General features: G+C 29.5%; 1 protein-coding gene and 1 long non-coding RNA gene across 2 annotated transcripts; one reads left to right on the top strand and one right to left on the bottom strand.

Annotated features, from left to right (window-relative positions):
• Positions 1-5,282: 5,282 nt before the first annotated feature.
• Positions 5,283-7,738, bottom strand: LOC103309617 (wee1-like protein kinase 2). Its single transcript, XM_008185502.3, has one exon. It carries the CDS (start codon positions 7,048-7,050, stop codon positions 5,485-5,487), a length of 1,566 nt encoding a protein of 521 aa, XP_008183724.1. The 5' UTR covers positions 7,051-7,738; the 3' UTR covers positions 5,283-5,484.
• A 2,625-nt stretch (positions 7,739-10,363) lies between these two features.
• LOC107883918 lies at positions 10,364-12,946 on the top strand. Its single transcript, XR_001679582.2, has 3 exons — positions 10,364-10,842; positions 11,043-11,283; positions 11,350-12,946. It is a non-coding gene; the product is annotated as an uncharacterized LOC107883918 (long non-coding RNA).
• The last annotated feature ends 17 nt before the right edge of the window (positions 12,947-12,963 follow it).

Genomic DNA, 12,963 nt, shown 5'->3' with positions numbered 1-12,963 from the left:
TGAAAAAATTACGAAAATTTGCAAATTATTTCGAGTTAGAAATTCATAAAAATTTTTCTTTTTAAATCTAAGATATGAAAGTGTAATACAAGATTCCTTATTAGATTATCTACCTTTATCAAACAAAAAATATCTATAAGAAAGTCAAATTAAATTTTTATGATCGTTTGAAATTCAAATTTTTACAACATTGGATATTCACTCGATTTCTCATGTAGCGATTTCCTTATTTTGTTGTAATTCAAAAATGAATAACTGCAGATACATGAAAATGTTACTGAATGTTTATATTAGCATTTCCTATACACCATACAATTTTGAAAATATTTTGACTCTTTTTGAGCTGTTTACGGACATTTTCAGTTTTCAACTTTTTTAGTTTTTTTTTCTATAAATATCAATAAAGTTTTATCTGTTGGGCCAAAAAGTATAAAAATTTAATACAAGGCTCCTGATATATTGTTACAATAGCAGTTGACAAATATTAAAAATACATTGGCACAATTTTTTTTTATAAGCATTTAAAGATCGAATTTCGAAAAAATTTATCATATTTAAAATTGAATAATTATTTTGTATAGTTAAAAATTTATAAAATGTTCATTTTTTATATCCAAGGATTGAAAATTTAAAACAAGATTCCACGTAAGTAATTAATTCTGTTACCAAAAAATCTAAAAAATACATTTACACAGTTTATTTTTATAGTCATTTTAAGTACAAATTTGGACGAAATTACATATTAAAAACCTAGGATAACTATTTTAGTTATTTTGTTGTGATTGTATAATATTATTCGTGGGTACTTGAAACTTCTAAAGTATACTATTATATATCTATGATAGTACCACGGTTTTTTGTTGATGTATAACGCGTTATAAGTACCTAATAGATATTATGATATGATTAATTTGGAATTTATTATAGGTACCTATTATAGGTCAATTTTTTTTAAATACTACAGATAAGTATACCCATAAATTATAATAGGTATGTCTAATACCTAGACTGACATACCGTCTCCGCTCAGAATCGTTTTTCTTATACAATTATATTATATCATTGAATTCAAATTTAATACCATCCATTATACAGTGACCCACTTGTAACTTACTGTACAGCAGAGCGAAATCCACTTACCCACCTTTTTTAATATGAAATTTCGTCCAAATTTGTACTTAAAATGACTATAAAAATAAACTGTGCTTATGCATTTTTAAGATTTTTTGGTAACAGAATTACCTACTTACGTGGAATCTTGTTTTAAATATTCAAGCCTTAGATATAAAAGTCGAACATTTTATAATTTTTAACTACAAAATAACTATTCAATTTTAAATTTAATAAATATTATCGACATTCGATCTTTAAATGCTTATAAAAAAAAAATTGTGCCTATGTATTTTTAATATTTTTCAACTGCTATTGTAACAATATATCTGGAGCCTTGTAATATTAAATGTGTACATTTTTTGGCCCAACAGAAAACGTTATTGATATTCATAGAAAAAAAAACTAAAAAAATTGAAAACTGACATGTCCGTAAACAGCTCAAAAGAGTCAAATTATTTTCAAATTGTATAGTGTATAGAAATGAAAATATTATCATTCAGTGAAATTTTCAACTATCTACAGTCATTCGTATTTTAATTACATTAAAATAAGGAAATCGTTGCATGAGAAATCGAGTGAATATCAAATGTAAAAATATGAATTTCAAACGCTCATAAAAATTTAATTTGACTTGCTTGTAGACATTTTTTTTTGATAAAGGTAGTTAATCATATAAGGAATCTTGTATTAAAATTTAAAATCTTAGATTTAAAAAGGAAAATTTTTATGAATTCTTGACTCAAAATAATTTTCTAATTTTCGTCATTTTTACTAATATTTGAACTTTAGATGCTTATAAAAAAAAATGTGACTATGGATTTTTAATTTTTTTCATCGGCCATTAAAACAATAATCTAGGAGGCTTCTAATAAATTTTCAAGCTTTTTTAACCAATAAATACATTTTATTGATATTTATAGATGGGAAATAGTAACTTTTGACTCCCCAAAGTACCAATTAGATTCACTTTCCTATCAGAAAAGATACTGTTGAAGAAAATCTAAGCAATTTTTACTGTCCTAAAAGGTGATAACAGACACAAAAATAAAAAAACAAAAATCACACACACATTATAAAACCAATACATTGATTGTTTCACTCAGAATCTAAAATTTGAAAAACGAGCTTGGGCCGTAAACCGTCACATTTTTTTTTACCGGTTTGTTCCCGTTTTTCTTATACGCGATAATATATTATATCATTGAATTCAAGTTTAATAAAATCCATTATACATTGACCCACTTGTAAGCTACTGGCTACTGTACAGCAGAGCGACATCCACTTACCTGGTTTTTAAATTTGTTAAATTTTGTCAAAAATCGAACTTTAAATGCTTATAAAAAAAAAACGTCCCTATGTATTTTTAATATTTTTCAACTGCTATTGTAACAATATATCAGGAACCTTGTATTACATTTTGACGCTTTTTGGCCCAACAAATAAAATTGTATTAATATTTATATAAAAAAAAAAACTAAAAAGTTAAAATTCAAAATTGTCCATTATATATATATAAACAGCTCAAAATGTTTTCATTTTATGGTGTATATAAAACGAGAATATAAATGAAATTTCCATGTAACTACAGCTAGGTATTTGTTTTTTTTAAATTATTTAAAAAAATGTATAGGTACTCACTTCAACGATGACTAAATCATATTTTGGACGTTTTTGAATGATTTGTTGCAATTTTGTATCAGCAAATCGTATTTCACAAAGTGCATTACCACGCACTGTAGTAAAAGAATGTAGCATTGAATTTAAGTTTTTATATTTTTCAATAGTGCTATAATTAATGTGACTTCCATAATCTGGCATTTTTTCCAAAATAATATCCGTATAATTTTCATATTTTTTTTTCAATGGATATTGACTAACTACGTCGACTCGATGGCCTCTATTCGACAAACCAATCATTAGTGTTTGCATCATTGACACATGGCTTTTAACATTCAATGGAAACACTCCCAATATTCGATAACTTGAACATTGTTTAATATTCAAAATTGACAATAGAAAAATTATTATAAACTCAAATAATAATTTCATTGTGTCAATTATAATATATTTTTTTTCACTTTTAAAATTATTTTTTATATATAATTTTACTAAATTGTAGTCCAACTGAATACCTTGTTCAACTTCAACTGAATACCTCAGCTATCAACCACAAACTGCCTCTAATTATGAAACTTATTGAAACTGGCACAAAGAAGTGGGCTCATTTGCATAGAAAGATGAATCGGTTGCCACTGCAGGCAGGCTGCGTTCGTTGTTATTCCAATAATTCAAAAAAACCGGTTTTGTTAATTTTTTTCTCATGCTAACTATTAACACTTTCACAGGTTTCACTTTCAATTTATTAATGAATTTTATTTTATTTAGAATTAATTGACAATACACAAATTAGTTTTTATTTTTAATAAGACCACAAATTTAGTATATCTTGATTCGTGAATAAGACATTCACGAGGACATTCATTTAATAGGTACTTTAACAATTTTAACTGAAAAGTTAGTAGGTACATATTCGATTAAAATTGTTATGCTGAGTTGCATAAACAATTTATTAAGTTTAATGGTTCACTAAAAATGTAATGGACCAATCACGGGCCATTAAATCTTGTGAACTAATTCACTATTGATTCATTAAATGTTTTGTGCAATCCAGCATTAAAGTATGAAATTAATGTCTCATTATAAATTAAAACTAATTTGTGTATCATTAAATAATTATTTATAAAACAGAATTCAACAATAAATTTAAAGTAAAAACTTTTTTAAAAATTTAATCTTGGGATGAATGTGTTTACTATTTACAATAATTGTAAATGACATTAATAATATAATTTACCTATATTGGTTATTACTTTTAGTATAATTCATGTAATTTCTTATTAAAACTAATAATTTATTACACCTACTAATAAATTATACGAAACGTAACATGAGTAAATGATATTATTAATGTCTTGCACTTTCAATTTGTCTTATTTTATTGAAAAACTTATTGTTTGAACATTCACTATACTTAATTTCCAATGTGTTTTCAGTTGTCTAATACATTTCACTCAAGCTATTTATGTCGGAGGAAATCCATATTATAGTCGTTAACAAATATTTAGCACCAAGAACCAACTAATATAGAGCTCTCTTTTATTAAATTATTCATATACTTGTATAATATAAGAATTAATACCTAATTATTGATTAATAATTATTACTAAACAAAAGAAGATATACCTACCTATATTGTTATATATCACTTATATCATAATGTTTAATCATTATATTATTCACAATAAATTATCAAATTGGATTGGGCACGAATCTTATATCTTTATGCTACCTCTATGTATATTCCAGCAGTCTTCCCAATCAGACTATGTAAAAGACCTAATATACCTAAAGTACATAAAATAACTATGTTCCTCTCTCAATCTTGGGTTTTCACACTGGTCAATCGAATGTTAACATAATAACAAATAACATATGGAATTTTCAAGATGAAACCAAATGAAGAATTTTAATTAATTTTTTTACTCTATTTTTGATATGAAATATTGTTATATTTTAAATTTATAGCACCAATCAGTTTTTCAATTTGTTTTATTTCTGTTTGCACCTTAAAAATTGTACTTGTTTTATAGGTAGGTAACTTAGTTATTTTTAGTATGTATCTGTATAGCTTTATCAAATATTTATAATTTCTTCAGTTTTATCATAGTCAATAAGCAATTTGTTAGCAACTAATTGCTAATAAAGTAGCAATAATCACGGATGTACATCATACCACAAGTAAAATCTACCTAAATATGTAAATGGCATTGTGATTATTCTAACTAAAAGTTGTGAGACTCATAAAGTGAACAACAGGTTAAAGAAGACAATATCACATTTGGAAAAAAAAACTCTACCAAATTAATTAACAAATAGAAATTTAATTATATGATTATACCTAATACATACAATAATTATAAAAGTATGGTACGAAAATATATATAAATAAGCTAATGTTAACATTTCAAATCTTATGTAATTCATTGGAAATTTGAATTTTAAATAGGTAACATTTGTCGAAAATGCATCGTCCTGTCTTTTCAATAATATTATAAAATAATGTAGCTATAAGAATAATAATAATAACATATAACAAATGATATTAACCATTCACTATTTTAAAATTAAATTAAACTAAATATTGCTTTAAAAAATATTCTTCATTAACTGTTTAAATCTAATGGAGAAATAAAAATTATAGCTCTAAATTAAATTTTTTTTTAAATCTAATAGTTCAACATAATTATAGGTTAAATATAATTAAATGATTTCCTCGATGATTTCATTTCCTGTTCAATAGTCTTGAATTTCTTATAACTGACAGTCCGTATAAATATAGTTACTTCTACCTGATAGTGCTGTTCTTGACGGTTTTAAATCTATTAACCAAGGTGAAAGGAATTGAGCACTTAATTTTAACGCTTCCATTTCATCTTGATCTTTTGTTGCTGCCATTCCTCTATCGAGCAAAATATTAACCACTTTAGAAGCACTAGGTCTATTGGTAGGATCCAATTCTACCATTTTTTTTAGCAATTTTTCAAGACTTGTACTGAAAAATGGAGTTTGAGGTAACGAAAATTCACCATTCCTCAAACGATGCCATTCTGGTCCATTTTTAGGTAAATGTTTACGAGTTGCTGCCTCGTACACTGTAAGAGCAGTAGAAAACACATCGACTTTCTGCAACTGAGAATAATCGTCACGTAATAGTTCTTTAGGTAAGTAGCGAGAGTCTCCGTCTTCAATATTTCGGACATCTTCGACACATATTGTATGCCCAAAGTCACCTATCTTGTAAACAATATGTTTGTCAACTATTTCTTCTTCTTCATCGTCTAGATCATTAGCAAACACCAATGACCCATTAGTTTTACATACCAATATGTTGGCTGATTTTATATCTAAATGAGCGAGTTTTTTGGAGTGGATGTGAGCCAGGCCATTGCACACATGCCACAACAATCGCCTCAGAGCGTTGTCACAAAAAACATGATCAGACTCGTGGATCATGCGTTCCAGGGTGCCTCCGTGACAGAACTCGGTTTGAATGTAAATGTGACCCCTCTCGTACCAAGCCGTGAAGTACGAGACTAAGTTTGGATGTCGCCCGAACACCGAGTTCGCGTACACCTCCTTCCGGACCAGATACTCTGGGCTCCTGGGTACCGTCTGTTTGATTTTTTTAATCGCATATGGTATCCCGTCTAATAGATTTGTGCACTTGTATATGACTCCAAAACTACCTGCGGCAATATACTCGTCTATCCTGAACTCTTCGTTGAAGCGTGACGTCTGCAGTTCGCGTATACTTACGTTGGTCATCTTGCCACTGTCCACCAGACGTCTGACGACGGACGGATGGACGGAACCAGACGATTTGTCGTCGGGCGGCGTGTACTGTCCAAGGCTCAAGCAGTCGTCATGGTCCTCAGGATCGGCGATACGTAGGTCGTCGTCGTCGTCTTCGTTCGATCCGGTTAAGCGTTTATTTCGGTTTTTCAGTATCGCGATGCCGGTCGGCGTGAACGGATTTACCGATACTCGAAGCTTGTCGGCGATTCTGGCGGTTCCGGAACTCTGGCGAACTCGCGGAACGGTGACGGACACCAACAGCGGTGTGAACGTCGAGAGCGGACCGTAGGCGGCCGTCCGCGGTGTGGACAGACCGTCGGCGACCTGCAACCGCGGTGTAGGCGTCGGAGGCAGATCGTCGGTGACCGGCAACCGTGGACGTGTGGACGAGGGCAGACCGCGGCTGCTGACCAGTCTGATCCTGACAAAATAACAAACGATCGAAAACAAAGCGAGGAAAACGCCGAGAGAACCGACGGAAATATCCATCACGACAGTAGGCAAGTAGTTACTTTTGGGCATTGCGTTCACAGGTCCGACGGAACTCGTCACTGCGGGCCGACCGTCACGTTTTTCCTACGAACGCGAAACGATACACACCGGAAGTGAACATCTGTCTGTCGAGACGTCGTCGTCGTTGCAAACTCGGTCTAAATAGTATCACAATATTCTCCCCGAACTCAGAATCGCGACCGTCGACACCGGGACAACGTGTTTCCGGCTTTCCGCGAATGTGGACAGGATTTTATCTACACGACGATGTCCGACTAGGTTTTATCCGGACTTTTCGTACCAACTTAAAGCCCTCAGAAAGTTTGCGGTGCCGTCACTCGTCAACGGTCAAATGTCGATTGCACCGAGTACAGTAAATGACACTATGACAGTATTTGGTGCTACTCAGTACTCTGCAGCGGCGTTTGTCGTTATTCCAATAATTCCAAAAACCAGTTTTGTTAATTATATCATGATGCCGACTATTAACACTAACACTGTAGATGTTTTAAAAATAGCACGACAGCAAAATATAACCCTGGGCCCGTCCACGATAGGCTGTCGGGCTGTATAGATAAAAGATTAATCCGTTATTGATATTATGATAACGCATTTGTACTTTGTTTGAAAACTTAGTGTTCAGTGCTCAGCGGTCAGTGCTCATTGCTCAAGAGTAAGTTCGGACCACAGCTGTGCCACAACATAAAAGTATAAAACAAACTCAATAAGTTTTGGAAATCTTGCGTTTGTAGCAAATAGAGGAAGGTGAAGTATTAATTGAATAAGACACAAAGGTATTATTGTTTTTTTTTTTAAATTTAAGTGTTTAATAGCCAGTGACGAATTTTCGGGCATGCTAAGGGTAAAAAATTAATACAAAAATTGTTTGTGTCATCAATATGTATTAAAAAAAAATTAATAATGTATTATGTATGTTATATTAACTTTTACTGATAGAACATGCGATTGCTGTGTGCACAAGCTATACAATACTTGTTATCGCTATGATTTACTGGTCACTCCGAGACCCGCGGTACAAACTACCCAGGGAATGCTCATTTAGTAAGTTGCCTAAAATTTATATAATTTATGTTCGTGACAGGTTTTACTTTCAATTTATTAATGAATTCTATTTTATTTAGAATTAATTAAAATAGTACATATTTATTATAAGACCACAAATTAAGTATAATATCTTAATTCGTGAATAAGACATTAATTGGACGCTGTGTCTAGAGCACCAGACGCCCGGTTTGATAATAGAGTAGTGGGTCACACTGTAAATTACCTGTTGCCATTGAGCATTGCGCGCCTAATTTAAATATATAATAAAAGTTATTTTATTAGGGAAACTTTAATTGTTTATTTGACCTTTACTAACTTTTATAGGTATCTTTCCCTTCATTTGTATAACATCAGGATGAGTATAGACGAGTACCTATACAATATGTTGAATTACAAGTTTATTCACAGGTTTTTTCAAAGTTTTGGTTTTTGTTTTAAAGTTGAATATTATGTAAGTAACAAACTCCAAGATACTTAATACTACTAATTCATTCGAAAAATTTGAAAGTGGTTTAAGGTTCTACAAAGACCCAAATTATTAGATAATTTTTCAAAGACTGCAAGACATTGGCCTCAACAATTGCTAAATTCTCAAATGGGAAAATGGTTACAGCATTAAGTAAATTAAATACATATTATATTAACTAAATATAAAAGAACATATTAAGCTCAATATAATTTTAAAATATTTTAGTTTTTTAGCTGACACATAAAAATATCATTGCAATCATAATAATGTGAAGAAATTGGCACATGGCGTGTTTTTTACAATCTATTATAATATAGTTTTGTTGGTTATGCCGGACAACTCCATTGTAAATTAAATAATATAAAAATGTATACATATTTACCACAGTGTGAAAATATTTGGTAAGAAATATGTTGTTAAGTATAAGACTGACATAAAAACAAAAATATAAACATTACATTTTTCTAGATTGCTGAAATTACATATATATGCAGGATGATAGAAAAAATTAAAAAAACATCACGGTCAATAAATGGTATGAAACTATAATAAGTTCTCTATTATTTTAGCAACTATCTATAGTAATTATATTTGGTAAGACACCAAACGACGGATGAAATGGACCACTTTTATGTCACTTTTTAAGATTCCAAATAATCAATCTGTTTGATCAAAATTTCGTTAATTTATTTTTAACTAAACAAATTTGTATAGGTACTATATTTGAATTAAAAAAAAAAAAAAACTATTTTTGTGAATCTATCACCACAATTATAGATATGGATCAAAAAATTGTGTTATATGCTAATAGAGTAAAACTTCCATTTATCAAAATAGTTCTGTTCAGCAAAATATTTTTGAGAACCAAACCAAAATTATTCAATTCTATTTAACAAAATTCACTGTAATACAAATTTCTTTTATGCTCAATGGGACTGTTATATGGAAGTTTCACTTTATTAATATTTAAATTGTAATAAAGTAGGAAATGGTACATTACTATATTAGCTATACAAGCTAATCAAATACGCAAAAGATAAAATCACTGTCTTCATCCTCGCTCTCACATTTAATAGCTATATAATAAATAATACTAATAAATAAAACTATTAAGAGGATGTCAGTGCACTATTCGTTTTCTCTCTCTGGCCCATGTGCAACATAGACAAAACGCATTTACGCAAAATCATTTTTTCTATGCGTTTAATTAATCTTAGAGTAAAGTCACCTATTACAAAAAAGATAGAGAATAATATTTTTGAGGGAATGACATCGATTTTATGTTTTATTATTATTTGACTTTGTATTCCACTTTCAAAACAAATAAAAAAATGTTGTAAATTTAAATGATGTTTAAATTGATTTGAGACAATATTTAGACAAATCGATATGTCATTCCCTCAAAAGTATTGTTCTCTATCTTTTTTGTAATAGATGAATTTACTCTAAGATTACTTAAACACATAGAAAAAATGATTTTGCGTAAATGCGTTTTGTCTATGTTGCGCGTGGGCCAGAGTGAGAAAACGAATAGTGCACTGACATCCTCTTAATAGTTTTATTTATTAGTATTATTTATTATATAGCTATTAAATGTGAGAGCGAGGATGAAGACAGTGATTTTATCTTTTGCGTATTTGATTAGCTTGTATAGCTAATATAGTAATGTACCATTAATTCCTACTTTATTACAATCTAAATATTAATAAAGTGAAACTTCCATATAACAGTCCCATTGAGCATAAAAGAAATTTGTATTACAGTGAATTTTGTTAAATAGAATTGAATAATTTTGGTTTGGTTCTCAAAAATATTTTGCTGAACAGAACTATTTTGATAAATGGAAGTTTTACTCTATTAGCATATAACACAATTTTTTGATCCATATCTATAATTAAAACGAATAGTGCGCTGACATCTTCTTAACAATTTGAATTGAAGCATTTTATTGCTTTACACAGCTATTTATTGTAAAAATTTAACCATTTTTATATTATGTTTATTTGAATGTACCTACCTAATGATATTATAATATATAGGTACTTAAAGTTAAAACATATTAATATTGTAGCTGAACCAAAGCGTCACTTGACAAGAATTTGGAGAAAAAAAAAATATTAGAAAATATTTAGGAACATTAAACAAACTTAGAATCATTTATATGTCTGAGATTTATATGGAAGATTTGGTAAAATTTTAAAGTTTCTAGCATCACAAGAAATGCAGAAAAACATATTGCATTTTTTTTCTTGACGCATTAATGTCAAAAATCAGAATTGTTACTACGGGTAAATAATATAATTAAAATTAATTAAATTTAAAAATATATCAAATATTTTGTAGCATGTCTTAGAAGAAAAATAAATTGTTGAAATTTCACTTATTGTTGTTGAATATTTGTGGGTTATGATCTGCACATTTCCGGTGATCCAACAACAGGTTAAGTATGGCTAATGAAACAATTATGGACTGGGTTTCCTTTTTCCAGGAAGTAATATATGAGTGCGTAATTGTTCAGAATGTTAAGCTTGGTGGATATGGGCATGCTATTGAAATTGATGAATCCAAATTTGGCAAGAGAATGGCATCGAGTTGAAGGGCAATAGGTGATTGGATGATATTGTAAATTATTTCATGGTTCGTGTCGAAAATTGTAACGCCACACCCTATTAACCTTAATCAAGCAGTGTGTGAAATTTGGAACCACAATTATTTCAGATTGTTGAAAGGTATTTTTAGTGATTTTATTAAAAACGTATAAACTCTTAAGTCTTAACACTACTAAATAATTTTAGATGTACGACACCTAGAAAACGAGGGTTATATTCTGTGAATCACAGCCTTCATTTCAAGGATCCTGAATCAGGTGTTCATCCAAATATCACCGAGAGTTCTTGGAGCTACGTCAAAGTGTCGCAGTAATGCAGAAGAAAAAATTCCTGCTAATTGCCTGCCAATTTTTAAAAGCTGAATTTTCAAAATAGGGTGCTCGTTATTGCAGTATATTAGAAAAGTTCCATTGTATTATTTAATATTTTAAATTACTTTATATTACGTAGTGACACACATTTTATCTTTACATCTCCCAGTATTTATGTCATAAAACCTAATTCTATTATAGGTAACCTAATGACAGTTAAGTTGGTAATGTTTTGCATGTAGTGTAAATGTGTAATACAGCTGGGGTGGGTTACTCTGATTAGTATATATTTTAAAGATAATAATCAACTTTTTAAAATGTTTATAAAATTATTTTATAGCTTTTTATCAATATTGAAGAACCTGGTTAAATTACACGTTATACTAATAAGTTTTTATTTTTGTATTATTCCATGTCAAATCACTGAATTTAACAAAATTTGTTTTGTACAACACATACTTTAGTTTTATCATGTGTGTTATGAACATTTAGTTTACGCCATGTTATACTTATAACTTGCTAAAAAATTTAACTATAAAAACATACAAACACAGATAATGTTCTTACCATCAAGTATCATAATAGGTCGATTCACTCTAATCTTTAACCTAATGGAGTTAAATGTGATCTGCGAAGCGTAAGTTTGGTATGTTACGCACTTGTTGTAAGACGGAAACAACACATGCGGGTATGGTGTCCTCTTGAGTTATTTATTTTATGAATATTTTAAACATAATGTTCATGTACAATGACTATGAATTTTTATTACTAAATAGATTATTATAATAAATAGATAGTTGGAAAAGAAAATTTGCTTCACATGAAATTAAAAAAAATTTCTGAGATTTAAGATACAATGTAGATGAGCATAATTTCTAAATAGCATCTCATGATAGTGTATCCGTATTTTTCTTTGCTTTAAGGGCGTTGGATGCGGTGATTTTCTGTCTCTATCTAACAAACGTTGAATATAGGAAACAAACCTAAGTGACTGACAAAAATTAAGTTAAAGTTGTTCAATTAAAAAAATTAAAAGATGTTTGAGTTTATTGCTATACAAGTTTACTTTGCATCGGCCAAAGTACTTTTTCAATTGTAGCAATATTTTTATGAGAATAAATATTTTAAATTTTATAAATTTGTCAATTTGTAATATTAAATATATTAAAAATATGATTCGACCGAAGCGAAGTAAACTTGTATACCAATTCAAACATTTCTACATTTTTTGAATCAAACAACTAGATGTACCTCAATTTCTGTCAGTCGCATAGGTCGTTATTCCTATGTTCCAAGTGTGTTTGACAAAGACAGCAAAGACAACACCCTTAAACCACTTGTTTTTAATAACATATCAGCAGTTCTATGCTGTAGTATCAACCTGTTATTTTGCTGACATAATACTACGATTAAAGATATATCTTTAATTGTGCATAATACTTAACAAGTTTGATGAATAATTTAAATTTGAGTAAAAGTATTATATATA

Source organism: Acyrthosiphon pisum, chromosome A1 (assembly GCF_005508785.2).
Source record: "Acyrthosiphon pisum isolate AL4f chromosome A1, pea_aphid_22Mar2018_4r6ur, whole genome shotgun sequence".
Taxonomy (NCBI): domain Eukaryota; kingdom Metazoa; phylum Arthropoda; class Insecta; order Hemiptera; family Aphididae; genus Acyrthosiphon; species Acyrthosiphon pisum.
The sequence above is the reverse complement of the archived record's forward strand: the minus strand, read 5'-3'. Positions and strand labels throughout refer to the sequence as shown.

Excerpts from the sequence above, each read along its gene's own strand:
- LOC103309617 (XM_008185502.3), bottom strand. The coding sequence starts at position 7,050 with ATGCCCAAAAGTAACTACTTGCCTACTGTCGTGATGGATATTTCCGTC.